This window comes from Rhodnius prolixus, unplaced genomic scaffold (genome assembly GCF_049639745.1).
Source record: "Rhodnius prolixus isolate KJV_2025 unplaced genomic scaffold, Rpr scaffold_2, whole genome shotgun sequence".
Classification (NCBI taxonomy): domain Eukaryota; kingdom Metazoa; phylum Arthropoda; class Insecta; order Hemiptera; family Reduviidae; genus Rhodnius; species Rhodnius prolixus.
Window position 1 is genome coordinate 39,593,493 of NW_027411592.1, and position 20,133 is coordinate 39,613,625.

At 34.3% G+C, this 20,133-nt stretch overlaps 1 protein-coding gene across 15 annotated transcripts in view; it reads right to left on the minus strand.

The window, feature by feature from the left end:
* The window catches only part of DIP2 (disco-interacting protein 2), a 617,293-nt gene that overhangs the window by 81,039 nt on the left and 516,121 nt on the right, over positions 1 to 20,133 (minus strand). For 11 of the 15 annotated variants that reach the window (XM_074119216.1, XM_074119213.1, XM_074119212.1 and 8 more), the window contains exon 2: positions 6,527 to 6,601. In XM_074119216.1, coding sequence (XP_073975317.1) covers positions 6,527 to 6,601 — 75 coding nt within the window. Of the gene's footprint in view, positions 1 to 54; positions 139 to 6,526; positions 6,602 to 20,133 lie in introns of all 15 variants that reach the window. The other 4 variants (XM_074119214.1, XM_074119206.1, XM_074119205.1 and 1 more) reach the window with 1 other exon arrangement.

Consider the following 20,133-nt stretch of genomic DNA (forward strand, 5'->3'; position numbering starts at 1 on the left):
TTCCTAAAAATTTAGTCTACACATATCTCTGTTTTTCACTGATATTTCCAATACCTGAATGGTATCTTTTCTCATTGTGTGTGAGACGTCGTTGAGTTCTGCGAGGTCTGGTCCCTTCTCGTCTTTCTCGAGCTGGCGCTAAACAATCAAAGATCAAAATCTCTCCCATTGCACCTAACACTCAAGAAATGCAACATTCAGAAATGATAACCGCTGTGTTACCCAGCCATAAAGCTTACAAAACATCTTTTTAGAGAAAATATTTTTGGAATCCATTAGTGTTGTGAAATTCTTTTTCTTGGGTTTCCCATAAAAAAGCTTCTGTCACTTCCACGCAAAAACAGAAACAAATACTTATGATTAGTCTTCTTCTTAGTACATTTATTTCTTTAAGAAAAAAGATATCAACTTTTTGATATTTCTCTAGCCGAAAATACTAACTACAGACCCTCTAAATTTAATATATTTCAATATAAAAAATTTAAAATTTAATTTTTTTCTTTAAAAATTTGACCTTTGTTTTCTACTCCATTAAATTTAATTCCGGTGGAAGTTAATCAAAAGAAGAGACCCACGATCTTAAAGGGATAAACATTAGGAAACGGAAGATTGTTTACTAGGAATTCGATGAAGCCTCTATCGAAAGAGATGAAGTCTGTCTGTTTTACTTTACACTGAATTTTACTTCTAATAGGGGCCTCAAACTTATTTCCAGCGCGGTAAAAGAATTTTATGCCTAACATTACTAACCAAATTGGTAGTTCCATATAAATAAATCCCCAAATTAGGCAACCTGTTTTCTCCAATTCTTTGTCAAAAAGTATTTTATTTGAATTGCTGAAGTTAACTGCAAGGTAGTGATATATCACCAGTATCCCATTTTAAATTTAAGTAGCCATTTTCTAGAGTGGCAATGCGTGTGAGTAGACATTTTGGAAAGCTAGAGTTTGCCTCCGGTAACAATCCCTAACGTAAGCATTATTTTAGGAAAAAATAGCTTTTGCCTAAACAGGTATAATTTGGATTACCGAATAGATCATTAGTCAAAAAATTAAATCAATTATTAACAACAATTAACACTCATTAAACTGAGTCTTAACAACAATTATTAATAATATTAAATAAAATAAAATAGAAATCATGAAATAAAGCGACTTTAAAAGGAACCTACATAAAATTCGACTCGAAACAGGATTTTTTTTTTTTTTTTTTTTTTGGCGCATCAACAGCTGAGGTCATTAGCGCCCGGAGCTTTTTCCAGTGCACTGCCGGCCTCCGGACAGTGTTCTCTCGTTACAGACAACACTGTCCATCACCGGACAGTGAGCTGTAAGAAGCTCCTAGGAAGAGAAAATCTATGGGTCAGCTGCTGGATTCGAACCCGGGACCTCCGCGTGGGAGTCCAGTATGCTAACCTCATAGCTAATCCCTTCCCTGAAGAAATTATTATAATATATAATGTAAAAAAAGTAAAAACGTAAATAATTTTAAAAAGATAGTGGCTTTTGGTGACAATTTAAACCCATTTTTTCGATCTCTTTCCTTGGAAACAATCAAATAAATTTTTTTCATGAAAATTTCAGAATTTATTCGCTTCTTCAAGGCTACACAATTTAAAATATGAAATTGGTGTGAGTAGAAGTAAAGTATAGAATTTTGAATAGTAAATTGTTTTAATAACTTTTAACCAATCAAATTATAGATTCACTACTGCATGAGTGTACGGAAAAATTAACGAAAAAAAGTAGTGGAACGAGCGATATTTAATTTGTTAATTTCACGAATCACTCAAATGAAAAAGAAGGAGTAAGGAAAATTACTAAGGTATTAAGATGATGTTTTAAAAACAGATACTTTTCTTAAATCGAAAGTATTTTCATCATTTTAATTAACTTTTTTTTCTTGTAGTTAATTATAACATAAATTAGTATCACCTGATTGGTGGAATTACTGGAGGAAGCTGTATTATCGCAATATAATTGGCTGCTGTATTATCACTATAATACGCATCTGATTGGTTGAAATCATTGAAAAGGGACAAATTGATTGGCAGTTGAGTTTGGAGTGAAATTATCGCGATAATATACCATGCTCTAGTATTTCTGCTAATTAAGATTATAATTCTACCTATTAGATGTAATTTATAATTATAGTAATTGAATATTTAATAGCAAATATTTTATTACTCTATTGTAAAAAAAAGAATATGCCTATTTTGTAATATGTTTAAATAACTAATTAAATAAGTATTTCCCTTTCTCTGATATCATTAGAAAGATGGTTGAATTATCTAATTGAACACCAATAACTTTGCTCCGGTAATGATTAGATTAATTGTATTCAAAGTTATTTTTAGCTAAACTAAAAAAAATTTACAAATTAGAATTCTACATTTTACTTCTTCTCAATAATGTCAAGAAGAAGTGGATGAATTTCAAGAAAAGAGACAAAAATAACGAAAGTAGCTCGAAAAAGCCCGAGACAAGCTTACCAAGTCTTATAATCAGTACACACAATCTCAATTAAGAAACGTTATTAGTCTAACTTCCTTTTCTGATTTTAGAGGTATTTGCCCAGGTAAAAACTACTTCCATAAATAATTGTCTCCAATATATCTGCCAACTCATAAAGCACTTCTATATTTGTATTTTAAACGTTGGGTCACACGAAATAAGTGTTGTTAAGCCTGGGTTCTAAAAACAACCTGAAATAGTGGAACTTTCACTTCTATTAGTGGTTTCTTGTCTCCTCGATGGCTATCCTTTTACGGGATTAAATTTCTTTTAAGCTGCGTTAGGACGAGATTATACACTCTACAATAACGACAGTAACTGCAGTTAAACTCACATTAATATTGATATAAAATATCTAAATTTGGAGTTAAACGAAGCGCTAATCATAAATATTTGTATCCGAACGTGTAAAATATTCTCAATGAGTGAAGCAAATCAGATCAGGCAGTCTCTAAAAAGAAAATATTCAAAACAAAACTCAATAAGTGAATAAACTAAAATAAATCACCAGAAAACCAACATAATTTAAAATTATTCAAAACAAAAATCCATTAAAATTCACTAGTTTGTTAAACTATCCTGATAACCTAAAAACAAATTGTTTAATGCGTGGAGAACATTTAGTTGGTTAGAAAAAAATTAAAATAAAAAAAAAATAGTGAATAGTCCAGTGAGAGGAACTGGAAGTAGGTACAACTGGACCGGAGAGGAATGAAGTTTAATTAAATGAATTAGATCGGGAAAGTTTTAAATGGCGTAGATTAGGGTCTGGGCAAGATGGACTGGAGATTAAGGAAGTGTTGAGAGAGGCCAGGCCGAACTAGGAATGTTAATAAGTAAATGAGATATAGGCACTCCGCTGGAAATTATGGCTTTGCAAGGAAACAAAAAACAAAATGTGAACGAGAAATTATTTTTACATATATATATATTGTACAATATTTTTTTTATGTAACATAAAAATTATTGCGAGATTCTTTATTAACAAAACTTCTAAGATTATTCAATATGGGTAGTATTTTTTTCTATTAAAGCTCTATATAAGCTGGCAAAAATAATCAGATACGATTCTCCATGTCAATGAAAGTTCAGCAGCTTTATAATAATGAAATTTTAAAGTGATTTATTTATTTTCACTCTTTTCAACGGTCCGGAGCCAGTCCTGTGGATAACCAGGGGTTCGGTTCGCGCGGCTCTAAGAGATTGGATCTGGAGGGAGCACGAAAAGAACTGGGTGATATGTCTTGGGGTTAAACACAGCAAAACTATGATGCCTTGGCTGTGTAAGCAAAGAACCAAAGAAACTCAGTGTTTGGGGTAGAAATCAGATTACTCTGATTACAGGCCTATTCACAGGGGCACGGCAGTTTCAGGAAGCATCTGCGCAAGGTGGGGCTTATTAGCTCGGAAACATTGTGCAGATTATGTCAGGAAGAGGAGGAAACGGCCTCTCACCTGTTGTTCGATTGCGTTGCAATCGAGCGTTTGCGCTATGAAACCTTTGGAACGTTTAGGCCGAAGGAGATAGAGCGCAAAAAGAACTAGTAGGGGAGAGTCCTCAACCTCTTTAGGTGGGCAGGGTTCGCTTACTAGATCTAAGAATGGGCTGGCACAATAAGTCTTTTGTGGCTGCGGTGCCGTGGGACGTAGGTCCCGTCCCATCTACTATCTTATCTTATTTATTTTATCACTTAATATACTGAAGACGACAATTTTTTAAGTTGAAATCTGAGTGCATTCAAATCAATAAGTTTCTAGTGATTATTAAACTTATTATTTTTCAATATCATTACAAATATTTTTAGAGAAATTAATTTCTTTAATTTTCAAATAATTTAATATCTGCAAATGTACAAATAGTATTAAAATGGTTGTGGATTTTATCCGTCGTTTAATACTTGTTTTTTGAATCCAATAACGGAGTCAGCAAGTGAAGCATGAAACGAAAACATGGCGGAAGTCAAATTCTCTACACCAAACCGATTAATTAACTTCTAATTACAGATGGAAATCTAAAACCGGTAAGGGATACAAACAAAAAAATTAAAAATGCTTGCTAGAAAGGAGAAAGTTAGCAATTCACAGAATTAAAGTATTAAAAAGTATTTTGTTCATTATACTAGTAGTATAATATGCGGTCTAGGTCTCTTGAGACAAATTTTAAAAGTAATTTACATACAAACAAAACATTCCTAACTGCAAAATTTTTTAAAGTAGAGGCCGTTTTTTAATAAAATTAATATTTTATAGATTTCAATGATTTTACTTTCAAACGTAATAACAAAATTAATCAAATGAATGCATTCATAGTAGATTCTTTCAACAATGCACTGTGTGAAGAGAATTGCAGCAATGCAATAACCTGAGATTAACAGCTTTGCAAAAGCGCAGACAGCACGTGCAGTCTAGGCAAACTATTATTTAACAAACTGATTTCGATTATTTATCTAAACAATTCTATTACCTTTCTAGACAAAAAAATAAATAAATAAATAAATAAAACTAAATACAGAGCGTTTTTCACCAACTGTAAGATAAAGAATCTCGCAATAATTAAAATAGTGTCATGAAATTATAAAATTTTAATTAACAAAATAAACTAAAAAAGGAAATCTGTTGGCCTCAAGAGTAAATTGATTTATATCTAAATCCGTACCCTAGATCAAATTCCTTCGTCAATTTGTGTTTTTTTAAACATTTGAATTTAAATTCTGCGCTCTTTCGGTAGATTTGAACAACAAAGAAGCCTTTATATATACTGGCGCTGTAAGGCTTCCTTTAAACCACTAGAAACGAAACTAATAAAATGGTTTTCTGCTTCAACTGTTAAATTGCATTTCTGAACTTCATATGGTTTTGTTCTAGGGACGGATAATAGATGTGTACAATTGCCAAGCAATGTTAAATACGCGTGCATTAGAAACTTTTCCCATACTTTGTCTATTTTAAAAGAACTTGTCAAACAGTGGGTTCTGAACTTATCTACTATTTCTAAATTTGCTTATATCTGTTTGCAAATTATAAAAAAACAAAACAAATGGAGCTTCGTTTTGAAAAATCTGAAAATATAAAAGGTTTCTTTACAAATATTGGAACTTTTAATTTGGAGTTTTTGAAATACAAGCAAGCATATTGGCTGGACTATGGTTATGTTAAAATTTGTCACAAATTATAAGGAAGAAATTTATTCGGTACTGAAGTGTAAAAATGGAAGACCTAATTTTTGAATTAGCATTGTGTTAAACTTACAAGAGAAAGTTTGTTTACTGGGGATAGTTCTAAGCTCTGACTTGAATGGCATGATATAGAATCTTACCTTTACAAAGTCAAAGACAACACGACATTTTGAATCGAACATTCAGAGCATCAAGAGGAAAAAATATGGTACATTCGAAAGTTTTCAGTAAAAACAATTTATAAATTACAACCGTAATAAGCAGAAAATTGAAACGAAACAATAAATGTCTAATTAATTAGTTGCAAACAAAAATTCTGTATAAATTTATTGTATTAAACATTTTTTAAAAAAAGTAAAAGATAACTAGAACATGCAAACATTAATTTGAGAAAGGTGGGCATATCCTGCAGCAGGGGGTCTCTCTCTAACATGGCGGATTAATAATAACAAACTCCATAAATTCCATTATTATTATATTATAGAGATCTTTATATATTAGGAATAACATAATATTTTTCTTTTTTTACAATAATCTAAGAAAGCGAGCGTGGGCTGTTATTGAATTAAGAAAAAAAAAGGACACCTCGTTTTTAAAGCCTTCTTGATACTCTGTTTAATCCAATTAAAATATTTAAATCACTAGAGAAGTTCAGAACACATTGTAATGACAAAAAATAAAAAAATATCTAACGATGAGAATGACTGATTGACTGTTCACACGGACGGCCATACTAAAATGATTCAATGATCTCGAAATGTTTGTTTAAAATAAAGTTTATTAAAATTTAATTTGTGAAAAAAGATGTTAATAATTAAAATAAACAAATATATTTACCTTGCGTTTGTTTCGGGATGTATGGCGCGAGCAAACGGGTTCGTTTCTTCTCATACCCTTTTTGTGTTATATCACCTGAAAATATAAAATGAAAATTATTATATGATCTGCTAAATTAGACAATTACTTTGCAGCAAACATACAACTTAAATTTTTCCCTATACAAATTATTAATGCAAAAGATTAATTTCAACAAATAATAACAGTTCCTTAAAAAAAAAAAAAAAAAAAAAAAACTTCGAAGATGTGGTTTGTTCAAGACTGCAACAGGATTAGAGTGTCAAGACAAGTCTTGGTGGACTTGGGTGAAGCGAGATATGGATTGTTCAGATAGAAATGGAATATTGAGGCCATTATGGTCAGTTAGGTTAGGTGCCATACCACAAAGGGGGTGTTTGTAATGCGGTGGAGGTTTAGTTGCACCATAGAGTTCTAGTGCGTCAGTCAATATCGGGTGCAAGAAGGACGAAATACAGCCGTCGATGCACAACATAATGCACATATAATGAAAAGTTAGAGCGTTGCTTTCCAGCATAATTTTCAATACTTTTAAAGCGCTTATGATGGCAATTTCTTTCTGTCACATCTTCACTATAATTGTTTTACAAAAGTGTCCAACAATGGCACAATCTCGCCACACAAATATATTAACATCTGGACCAGATGGCAGTATCTTGGAAAATGTAATAGATCCATTATCCCATAAATTGTACAAAGAACTGAAAGTAGATCTTTGGGGCAAATCATATTAGTAATGGTAATTCAATAAACCGCATGGACAGTTATTAACGAAGAGCTTTGGCCTTTATTAAAGGATCAGCTCCGAACTGATGCTTGATCTCCATTTGTCAATATATGTGTTCAGAACTGTTTCAATCTATACAGCATTACATGTGAAATTCCCATTGAGGTAACGCTGAGCCGAATTAATGGATTTACGATAAATTTACAATGGGCATTCATGTAATATAGAAGCAAATTAATATTAACCCATGAGACACATCATTAAATTGCAAATTAATTGTGTGGCAGGGAGGTAATATTGGTGGAAGGTTACAAGGTTATGGGTTATGCAAGCCTTCAACACTCAGTCTAATTATTTTATTTTATTTTTTCCCCCTGATAGTTATAGAACATTCAAATATATTTGTAACTAAATTAAACTTTTTTTTAAAAATCTTTTATTGAAATTCGCAACTGCAACAACAGATGCAACAAGCAAATGCGATATAAGATACAAAATGACATGAATATGATCGGAGAAGGCACCCAGTGGTGTCACTCCATTATCGTGAACCATACTACTCTTTTGATAAAGAGTGGATCGCGGGACCATCTTCTCTTTAATCTTCTAGGAGGATTACCTGGTAATGTGGAAGAAGATAGGTGTTCTATAAGAGCTTTAGGATGAGCTGCTGTAGAGGAATGAAATTTTAAGAAACGAGTGTTAGTAAGATCTGTAATGAAAGGAATTTTGAGGTCATTATGAATAGTGAGGTTAGATACATAGAACGGAGCGTTAAGAAGTTTTCGAAGTATTTTTGACTGTAATGCCTGGAGGCGTAGTGAGTTGGAACGTTTAGTCGATCCCCATACTTCGATGCCGTATGACCAAACAGGTCGCAGTAACAGTAGATATAAGAGTCTTTTGTTAAGTAGGTTAAGTTTCGAACGTTTTTTCAAGTAGTCTGGCGAGAAGTGCTATAGCTTTGGTTAGTTTCTTGTCTTTTCAGTCTAGAATAGGATTCCATGTCAACCGTTTGTCTAGCTGAGGTCCAAGGTAGCGCACTTTGTCCACAGTTGGTATAGGAGTTTGGCTCAAGATGATGGGAGGTAGAATTTTTTGTCTTAGAGTACGAGTAAATACTATATATTTTGATTTGGTAACGTTAGTTTTGATTCGCCATTTGATAGGCCAGTTCTGTAAGTGGTTGATGTGCGTTTGAAGAGCTCTTGTAGCGGTAAGAGAATCGGAATGAGGAGAAAGATAACTTCAAAATGATTTATTGGAGAAATATTTACTTTTATAGATTTATAAATCTAAATTATTTACTAATTCCGTAAATTGCTTCTTTCTACTAATCTAGATAGCGGACCACCATCGCACAGGATGCGATGAACATCCTAGTCAGTTCTTTTGTGACAGGGACAGTAGGGAGAAGACTCTTAAGAAATAAATTTGAAGTCTTCAATGCACATATTCTTCATTGGCCTTTATCACCAATTTTACCCGTAAAATATTTAATTGAACTACTTTTTATTAGGGTATATTTTGTCAACAAAATTTGACTGCATACTATGATAAGGAAAAAAAATAGCTCAGTGGTTAGCGCATAGGATTCCCTCTGCGTGGATCCATAGTTGAATCCAGCTCCCTTACTTGGATTAGAATCGTTAGAAGATTGAATCGACACCCACCTAAACCGAGTTCTACTACATAAATCTTGTAAGGTTTTGTGCGATCCGTTACCATAGACCGACTAACTATTTACAACGAAGAGACCTCGATAATTTAAGGCACTTGAAATTAGTTAACGAGAGAAAGTGACTGTGTGCTTCAGAGAAAGAGGACAACGATGTAAAGGGATATCTTGGAGGGATACGTGCTACTCGAGTAGATGCAGGTTAACATGCTCTAGTTAACAACCGACTGATCATTGAAGTTGCAAAGATTCAACCTTGTACTGCAGCAACTTTGTCTATAAACATGAATAAAAAAGAACTATTCTTGATTGCCAAACAGTTCCTTTAAAAAACTTTTTTTGAAGCAAAGATCATGATTAAAAATATATCTATAATTATAACAGATAATGATAATAAAACTTTTGCGGAAAAATCACTAAAAACTGTATCCATTAAAATGGCTTTCCGCTTCACCAATTATCTGCTTACTAGGAAGGTAATGAAGCCTCACTTCAGAGGGAACCTTAACCCCACTTTTTTTCTCCGGAATTCCGCGCATTTCCTGGAAAAATAATTCAAATAAAAGTTATAGATTGAAATGTATGCAATCAACATTGATGTTTAAGGAAAATCCATAGCGCCACAGTCGAGGAAATCCGAGAATACTAGAAAATATCAATATCCAGAATACTGGCATTTCTGGTTGGCTAACTTTGGTCATCCAAACGCTTATTGCCGGCTTTCAAGATGGCGTCAATTCAGAATGTCAAAATATTCTCTAGCAAAAGTACAATACCTAAGATGCCCCTTGGGAGAGTAGACCACTGTTTTCAAGGTCGAGATTATGCTTCTCTTAGCAATGTTCCGGATAAGCGAACTCGCAATCCCCTGCCTGCATCTGATCGAATTTAATGGTAACAAAATCTTATCATTAATTTGGGTTTCTTGGAACCCCCACACTAGACATAAAAGAACGGAACTAAACAGACGCTATCGACTACTTAAAAGACTCTTAGACGATAGATCAAAACTTTCTCTGGACAACAAAAGACTCATTTATACTTCTATTTTAAAACCCATCTGGGCGTATGGAATAGAGCTGTGGGGTTCAACCGAACGCTCCAATCTCCAAAGGATTCAATCGTTACAATCTAAAATACTTCGAACTATCGTAGAAGCTCCATTTTATGTCTCCAACCTGACTGTACTCACTGACCTTAACATCCCTTTTTGTCACCCAAATTGCTAAAACACGATACAGAAAACTCCACTTCAGCCTGCAATCTCATATAAATCCTCTAGCTCAAAATCTTTCTTCTAGAACTCTTTCTGACAACCCGGACAAGACGTCTTAAAAGACAGTGGCCATGTGATCTCCTCTCAAGTGAAGATAGCGACTAATAGCCTAATGTTTTGGAGTGTTGCCACTGGGTAACTTGTCCACTCATTTACTTCTACTGTTCACTGATGTTATAATTGTTACTTATAGCGCTAACGCGCTGATTGTAGCACAATAAGTGCAAAAAAAAAAAAATGGTGAGACTGTTTATTTCTAGAACCTAAGTTACGTTCCAAATTTGGTTCAGTTTTGTTTTCTTTTAAAACAAAACCTATTTAAGCTAATTACCTTGTTAACGAAATTCTCTTTGCACAACTGAATCAAAGCCAGAGACACTCGAGATTTAAAACATAAAAATGCAGAGTTTAAATTTAGACTTACTCTTACTCAAAAAAACAAAAATTAAAAAAGTATTTCAACCGTTCAGATTTTAATTTGAGTCCTCTAAATCTCTAAAAAAATGGTCAATATTTTTATAAGTCCACCGAAACTGAAAAAACAAAAAAAAAATCTCAGAAAATTGAAATCCAATATCTTGTTTAGGGGGGGTTGCTACTTCAAGGTATTGCTCAAAATAGATCACCCGGTATTACCACTTCATAAAATAACTTTTCCAGTTTTAGCAAATGTGCAATTTTTTTTAAATTACTCCAGTGATTTTGAGGAAGCCTAGGCTTAGTAATGGGTCTATAGTGTCGATTATTATTATAACATACAGTGATTACATAAATAAATCACTTAAAAATGAAAAAATGTACGTTCCTATCTCTTTTGTAACGTTTAAATTTATACTTAAAATCGAATTTAAAGAACATTTTTTCAAAACGGAAATACTTCTTAGTCGATAGATGTACAGGATTTTTCGAAAATGATTCCTAGGCTTTTGAGTAAACTTCATATTGTCTGGGGAAGGCTTTTCTGTTGCTTTACTTTTCAGAGTAATGTACAAACCATACTACCAAACCATAATATTGGTTACAATTAATAAAAGGACAATATTCCGTATTTACAGAATATTAATGAGTTAGAATCTAGAGTATAGAGTAGAGGAAGTGAAATGAGTGTGCGCACAAATTTTTGTTTAGTTTTTTTGTGATGTTTTCATTCGTTTTAATGAAAGAGCATGAAAGAATCTATGGTTAAGCGGTAGAAAAGAAAACTGGTTGGTTTAGAAGGGCATTGCTTTGGTAATGGTGCACATAAAGGAGCACTGCGGGCATGTAGTCGAAGCATTATATACTCATAAAGGCATACATGATGTCATCATAAGCCTGTGCGTACAGGCCAGCAATGCTGTTACTTCACATTCAACTATATCCAGTCATAAACTTAAATCTTCGTAATGCTCTTTCCCTTCTGAACTTGTACCTCTAAAACTTCTAGTCTGTTCGATTCATTCTCTTTTACTCTTTACATTACCATATCCACTTTATGGTTAGTTCCTTAAAAGGTTTAGTTTCTTTTATATTTCACTTCATCTTTATCCCTTTTTTGAAAAACATTTTTTTTTCTAATTCCTATCTAACGAAACGATTAAAAGAATTAATGTGACTTTATTACAATTTAGGGTTCGTAGTTTTGTGGTAAGTCTTTCACATTCCAATGCTCATTACGCTTACAAAGAACTTCAAGAGTTCTTTGGTGGAGAGTTAAACATTATCTCTCATTACTGCGATGATATTTCTTCCTTATATTTAAAAGAGCGCACCACGTTCGTCTTTCTTGGGCACAGAATACCTTTTATATTCAATTTTAGATGTTCTCTCAGATTCACGGAACCTTTCTCTACGTGTTTCTCGCTACGACATTTTGAACAGTTTAGGACTGCACAAAGTTAAATTGATGTTTCATTGTTTCATTTTCCAACTCATTAACCAATTCTGGGCATCTTTCACAGTTGCGAGGAAACAAGTTATCGTCTAATATCAGAGAGAGCTTCTAGAGTTCTTTTAATATAATTAAGCAAATGATTTCCTTATAAAACAGTAACACATCCTCTAAGTGTTGGCTGGACTAGGCAGGCGACTGAAAACTTCCCAGTGGTTTGGGCTGGAAAATATTTTTCCGAACTGCACACCTTGTACCACTTTTTTTTACTTTCTCATGGTCCAAACTAAGTGGCAGCACTGTGATATTGTGACAAGTTTTCCGATACCCAGTAAGTAACTTTGGCGGTTACTTGATACCAAAAAAGGTAATATTTAAAAATTGTGCGTTTTGAATTTTGAGCGCACTAGTTCAAAAATGAAAAATCATAGAAAGATTAAAGTAAATATATTTAGTCTGCCTTCCTCCAAGGGAATTTTTTTTTCCTTTTTTTGGCATTGGCTTTCGCCATACAGCCAGCATCGTCTAGGTGCTTATCACACTAGAATATCACTCACTCTCCATTCTTATTTATAAATACATCCGCTTCACACATTCATCCCTCTACTATATACAACTATTTACATATACTACAACTAATGGATGGATCAGTACTCTATATTCCTGCCATCCTTATAGCTTAACCGAAATTAAAATCACGTAATCCTTCTCTAATCATTTTCTTCCATTCATTTTATAACTTTTAAATACATTCATATTTCATTGCTAGCTCTGCTACAGATTTAAGCACATAGATGTTGGTGGAGAATATTATGTCTTCGTAGCGAAATGGTGCATCTAAATACCTGTATACGTCGTCAAACATTCGTTTCCTTTCTACTACATAACGTGGACATATCATTATTATATGTTTGAAATCCTCCTCCTCATTGCAATCTACGCAAAGAGGAGAGGACCTTTTGTTGATCCTGTGAAGATACGATCCGCACACCGCGTGGTTCGCTCTCAGCCTGCCTATTGTCGTAACAACCCATTTATTAGTGACAGTTCCCTTAAACCATGGTTGTCTAGGTAACTGATCAGCCATAGTTTTATTTTGAGAATTTTGTCGAACCACGTTATTTTTGTAACTGAAACTTTTATTTAATACATATATTTATTAAGAAATATTCTATATTAAGGGCGTTTCTGAGATAAGGAAGGGCTTAGATTTACTTTGTAAGAGTAATCTGGAATTACAAATTTCAGGAACATTGTAAGAGAATATTTGATTATTATTTTTCGCGATTTGGTCATAAACCAAACGAAATGAACTCTTGAATTTTTTTTTTTCTCTATTCTGGCTGCACATTTAAGGACAGTTTTCATGGAAAATGGATTTTAGGAGGGTTTTATGGATATTAACTCTAAAATTCCATATTCTGCATGTCACAACCTGAATAAGTTACCGAATTAAATATCTTTAACCCGAAAAAAAGATACAATTTTGAAAGACACGTCCTTTTGAACTGATTTTAACGCCCTCTAAAATTTGGTGCCCAGAGTCAGCCGCCATCTTCGCGCGCTTAACTTTCAGTATTCGAACAAACCCTAACAAAATTTATGAACATTCTAAATCTAATTGTAGTTGGATTTGTGGTACGGAAAACCATCTACACGTGTAATGACGTGGTAAGCTCAAGCTGACGTCAGAAGGTTACGAAGGATACGTTGACATGGTCGGACCTGTGGCCATTTTAAGCCTTATGTAGGAGACCTAGTCAGGTACCTTGAATCATGAGGCAGCCCACTGGAATTCTGTCTCCAGGTTCACGAGCTCTGAGGAAAGGTTTCGTGGTGGTCGAGGTGTCGCAATGGAGATAGTGGGGTCCCCTCTTTATCTATTGTGTGTGAGGAGGCTGGTTGGGTTTACCTTCGGGAATAGTTCCAACATCTTCTACTCCTCCACAACAATATGTAGCTGAAAAGAAGTCTAAATTAAATTTAATAGAGTCTACAGACCAGCTTCAAGCAATAGTAGTTGTTTCACATATTCTGTAAAATTCCAATCATTCGCGAATGTTCTATCATTAGGCTAGGGCAAGACTCGAAGGATGAAGTACTCTGCCGTGTCCTGAAAATAAGGACTCAGTGCCCCTAATTACTTCCTGCACTTATGCACTCTTCTACACTCTTCGGCTTTCAAATAGAGGATCATAATTGATTTAATTACAAAACCTGTATAAAAGAACCTTTGTTTTATTTTTTTGAAGGACATACTTCATATTTATATTTAATAAAATTGATTAATAAATAAAGTACCCTAACTGCTTATTGTTGTTAAAAATTCCTACAACATTAATTCCTAGACACATTTCAAGAATGATTACAAAATGCAACTAAGCAAGCGATGCCTTCATCATAACTTCAACCCACATCATCACCTCTCAAAAAAGTAAGTGATTTTTTTTTCACATAAAGTTCACTGTTGGTACATTTTGTAAAAGTTAACATGAATATATCAATATTTGCATATCGATTACAAAATAATGAATCATTATTTGTAAACAAATAACTGAATACGTAATAAAATGATTCACAGGTAGAATCTGGGGCATACATTTTTAAAAAAGAACACGTCTAACTGATTCATCCAAGGCTGCAAGGCACAATGGACGTCGAATCACTCTAAATATACATAAAATACACTCAAGTATTCAGTCACTTACATACGAGTATACACTATCTCAACACACGCTCTGACACACTACAGAAAGTCTACAATCATAAAAAAGTATGTAAATCACGGTAGGCGCAATCAGAGAGAAAACTTGAAAATTTTATTCCAAGCACGTGTAAAATAACTATTAAGTGGTATCTCAATAAAAAAGTTAAAACGTAAAAACCGAAGTTTTAATGAGTTTTTCTTTTAAAAGAAAAAAAAATTGTTAAAAGAGAATAAAACTGTTTGATAGAATTAGTGTCTAGCTAGATTTTTTTATTTAAGTTTATTTTAACGCAAGGCGCGTCCCAAAAAAGGTTTAATTTATGCATTTCTAATTAAATCGATTTGCATTTACGATACAAATAATGATTGAGACGATTAAATCGACTGCATTTTCAGCCGTTAGTGGTGGGTTCAACCAATCATTCTACTTAACCACATTCAGTAGTACCTAAACATTTAAAATTCTTTGAAAAATACAATATTTGAGAAAAAAAATATATAACAGTATCTCGGAGGTGAACAACACTGTGTCACATTTTTAATTTTTTACAGGAGAGCAAATGAAAGATATTTTTCGCGGGTTTTTCTTACTTATAAGACCGCGGGAGTTATTTTGCTTAAATCTTTGGTGGATAATAAGTATCATAGATGCCTGTTAACAGATGGTTGTGTCATAAAAAAAATAATTTTGTATTAGAAAGACTAAAACAATAAATTTTGAAAAAGTGGGCTGTGTTGTGTACCTCCGAGATACCGTATAGTGTAAAGTAAAGTAATCGTCTATTTTTTCAGGCAGGCTTACGTCCAACTACCAATTAGGTGTCGTGGACGGAGGCGACTACCAAACATACTTTACTGTAAATTTCTCTTATTTAACCTTTTAAATAAAATCCAAGGCCTAAGACCGGGAATCGAACCCAGTACCACAATGCATATTAGCTTTGCAGGTCTCGCCTCTAACCAACCGCTCGGCTACTGTGGCGCCTACTATACATCTGTATAGTGTATATACAGATGAATAAATAAAATATATGAACAATACATATATGTTTAAATAAATAATTGGTGAACACCTTGTTTAAAACTCAAAACCTATAAACTACCATAAAGCTACCACTAAATAAAACGCATAATAAATCTAATTATCTAGGTCAGGTATGGCCAACAAGCCAATCGCGATCGACCAGTCAAAGCGATTGGTCGATTGGTCGATCACAGCTGACAGGAGACGATCCTTATCCTTATCTTTCTCTGAATATACCCCAAATTATGATTCCGTGGTTAGAAACATGAAGACACATGCTTCTTAATAATGATGGGATAGTATAATAAAATATAAATCTATATTTTTCCTGTAGTTAGTTTTCTATTATTATTAATAAAATATTATGTCGATATAACACCATTTTCTCCATTATTGCTCATTACAAGTTTGTATGTATTAAATATCAAGATTTTAACAGATAGAAAGATAAGATTAGGAAAGGGACGGACCCTATATGCCCCACGGCACCGCAGCCACAAGAGACTAATTGTGCCATCCCCTTTTTGGATCTAGTATACGAAACCTCCACTACTACAAAGGTTGAGGACTTTCCCTACTAGTTCTTTTTGCGCTACTATCTCCTTTGGTCTCAATGTTTCATAGCGCAACCGCTCAGGTCACCGAGAAAGGTACATAGGCAGGGCCCTTACTTAAGATTTTAATAAGTAGATAGCGACAAAGTTTTGCAGAGAAAAAGTAGATCCTATACATACAGAAGTTGGCTGCCCCCGTACTAGATGATCCAGCTAGAGAGACAAAGTTGAAAGAGAAATAGAGGGCGGTGACGATTAAATTGACTGCATTTCCAGACATTGGTTGAATGAAATTTAAGGGAAACCACTCTAACCAATCCAATTAATTCTTGTTCTTTCCTCCAAGATTGTTGGGGCAATGTTGTTGTTGTTCTAGCGCAGACATCAATGACTAAGTCAGAGAATTTCTTTTAGTAAAACTTATAATCACATTCTGAATTTATATATTATTCAATAATGCGATTAAAGGATCAGTGTCTAACTTAAAGTATCACGCCAACCATGAACAAGTTGCTAAGTTAGGTTGACTTTTGTAAAGTGACGCTGCTCAAGAAAATTAAATTAAATCGACTCTCCTTGAAGCCACCAAGGGCAACTTAACGGCAACAGACAAAAAGCAATCCACGACCTTCTTGTTATTCCGATAGAAGTGAGAACGATTAGTGTAAACATAGATGAAATATTTCATGGTTAGAAACGTTAAACAAATTTTCTGTTGCAACAATGTAAAATGGTCGACTGCATTATAAATACTTTCACCTAACGGTGTTATTTCAAAGGTCGAAGAGAGATTTTAAAATATTAATGATGTGGGCGCTGTGGCTTTATTATCATAGCCATTTGTAATTCTTTTAAATTATAGTTCTTCCATAATAAAATTTTATGTAATGTTACCTAATATTATTCACAAATAACGCCACATTCTAATTTAAGCAGTAATTTGCAGCCTATCGCTGTCGTTCACAAGATTTAGATCTCTTAAACTGTACATCAAGTTTAAGCTACCAGAGATTTTATTTAAATGTTTTGTTTAGATAAAAATTATTGGGTAAAAGTTTGGTATGGCACACTAAAACCCAAGTACGAGGGTCGTTTGAAAAGTCCGTGCAAAGTCAGAGAGATAGCACCACTGGCGCGTATCGAGGTTATGTTTAGTTAGTACAATAGCATCTCTTGGAAGAACACACACCAAGTTTCAGCCAGATCGGTCTATTTCTTTGTGTTTGGCATTCGTTTGAATCGAGGAAGTCGAGTGATTTTCAAAAAATGGACGAAAAAGAATTTCGTGTGTTGATTAAACACTACTTTATGAAAGGCAAAACGCCTCAGGAGACTAAAGAGAAGCTTGATAAACATTATGGTGACTCTGCACCTTCGATTAGTACAGTTTATAAGTGGTTTCAAAATTTTCGGAGTGGCCATATGGGCACAAGTGACGCTGAACGTTCTGGACGCCCTGTTGAGGTTACTACTCCAGAAATCATTGATAAAATCCATGATATGGTGATGGATGACAGAAGAGTGAAGATGCGTGAGATTGCTAGTGCTGTGGGCATCTCGAATGAACGGGTACATAATATTTTGCATCAACATTTGGACATGACAAAGCTATCCGCTAGATGGGTGCCGCGATTGCTCACGCTTGACCAAAAACGAAATCGTGTAAGGACGGTTTGCAGCTGTTCCAGAAGAATCCGCAGGACTTTAAGCGTCGTTTCGTCACTGTGGATGAAACATGGATACATCACTACACTCCTGAGACCAAAGAACAATCTAAACAATGGGTTACCGAGGGGGAATCTGCGCCAAAAAAGGCGAAGACCGTCTTTCCTTCGGCCGGAAAGATTATGGCGACTGTCTTTTGGGATTCGCAAGGAATAATCCTCATCGACTATCTGGAAAAGGGTAAAACTATTACAGGTGCATATTATTTATCGTTATTGGACCGTTTGAAAACCGAGCTGCAAGAAAAACGCCCACGATTGGCCCACAAAAAAGTCCTTTTCCATCAAGACAACGTGCCGGCTCACACTGCATTGTCTGTCAAGTCATTTCTAGCCAAGTACTACTTCCCAGTTTTATGCCATCCGCCTTATTCGCCTGACCTGGCCCCATGTGGTTTTTATCTGTTCCCCAAAGTCAAATCTGCATTAAAAGGGACACGATTTCAGTCCGTTGAAGCAGTGAAAGAAAAAGCGGCACGCGTCATGCAGGAGCTCACAGAAAAAGATTTCCAGCACTGTTTCGAACAATGGTAAATTCGCATGGAGCGTTGTAGGGATAGGAGAGGGGTGTATATTGAAGGTGATAATAACTAAATATGTATAAATTAAAAATAAAATATTTTACAGCAATAGTCTCGTTATTTAATAGCCACACCTCTTATATGTAGAAATTCCAATTTAAGGCGAAGCCAACATTTTAGGCCAATGACTACTGGAGTTTTTTTTTCAGTGCACTGCCGGCATCCGGACAGAATTATCTCGTTACAGATAACACTTTCCACCAATAAGCTGTAAGAAGCTCCTAGGTAGAGAAAATCTATAGGCCAGGAGCTGAATTCGATACCGTGATCTCCGCGTGGAGATCCAGTGAGTTAACCACTCCCAAAGTAATATTTTATTTTCAGATTTATTAACAATTTTTAAGTTAATTTACTTTTTGATATATTTTTTTTTACTAACTGTTGTCAGCCCTTCCTGAAATTAGCTGCTACTAACTAGAAATCAAAACTTCCTTCTCGTCCAACTCGTAAACGCTCGGATCACTATGTGGAGTGGTTTTTACTGCTTTATTACGTATAATCTGTTTGTTTAAAACAAAGCATTCAGGTACTTAAACATTGTTTAGCGAATCTTCGTTTCCAAAGTATTGGTTCATGTGTTGAGGCCAGTTGCAATACAAAATGCACTGTTCCAACATGGATAATTACCGAAAGTTGGTGTAAAGAAAAAAAGTATGATGCAAACTAAAATAACCTAATTACAACTAGCCCGCACTTTCAAATTGAATAAATTAAATGCTTAAAAATATTAATTAAATTTTACATGAAATATATTCTGTAAAACAAAAACAAGAAAAAAATCATTTAAAAATAAAATATTCCCCGCTTTTGTAAAAAGATCGTGAAAACGAAGAAAATTACAAAAAATGCTCAAACATGCCAAGGTATTAATTAAGGAAAATGTTGAAATTTAACCAAAAACTAGTTTCTAACTGATCTGGTACCGAGGGAAGCAAATACGAGTACAGTAAAAGCTCCTTATTCGCGCTTCCTTCATTCGCGTTTTCACTATTCGCGGATTAAAAAAATGCGACCCAATTCCTATATTCGCGGAAGTACACTATGATAATAAAAGGATTCCAATAGGTATCCAACCCAATATCTTTTGTAAATGCCGTCAAATGGAATAATAAAAAAAGTGAAATAGATCTTAGTACAACTTTTCCTAAAGTATGTTGTTAAATGATATCGCCGAGGACTTTGCCATAAGCCGCCTTCGCCGCGACTCGGTGTTTTTGAGAATGTAAACGCATAGAATGAAAGCAATTGTTCGTGATCCAGCAATAGAAGAAATGGAAGTGGCGTTGTCATTATGGATCGAAGACCGCATCCAAAAAAGGGTGCCCCTGAGTGGTCCAATGGTCCGGGAGAAGGCAAAGTATCTTTACGCTCATTTTAAAGAACCTGATGGTAGTTGTAGTGGCAAGTTCAAACTTTGACTGCAAACAAAAGCTTTTAAAAACTGCCAA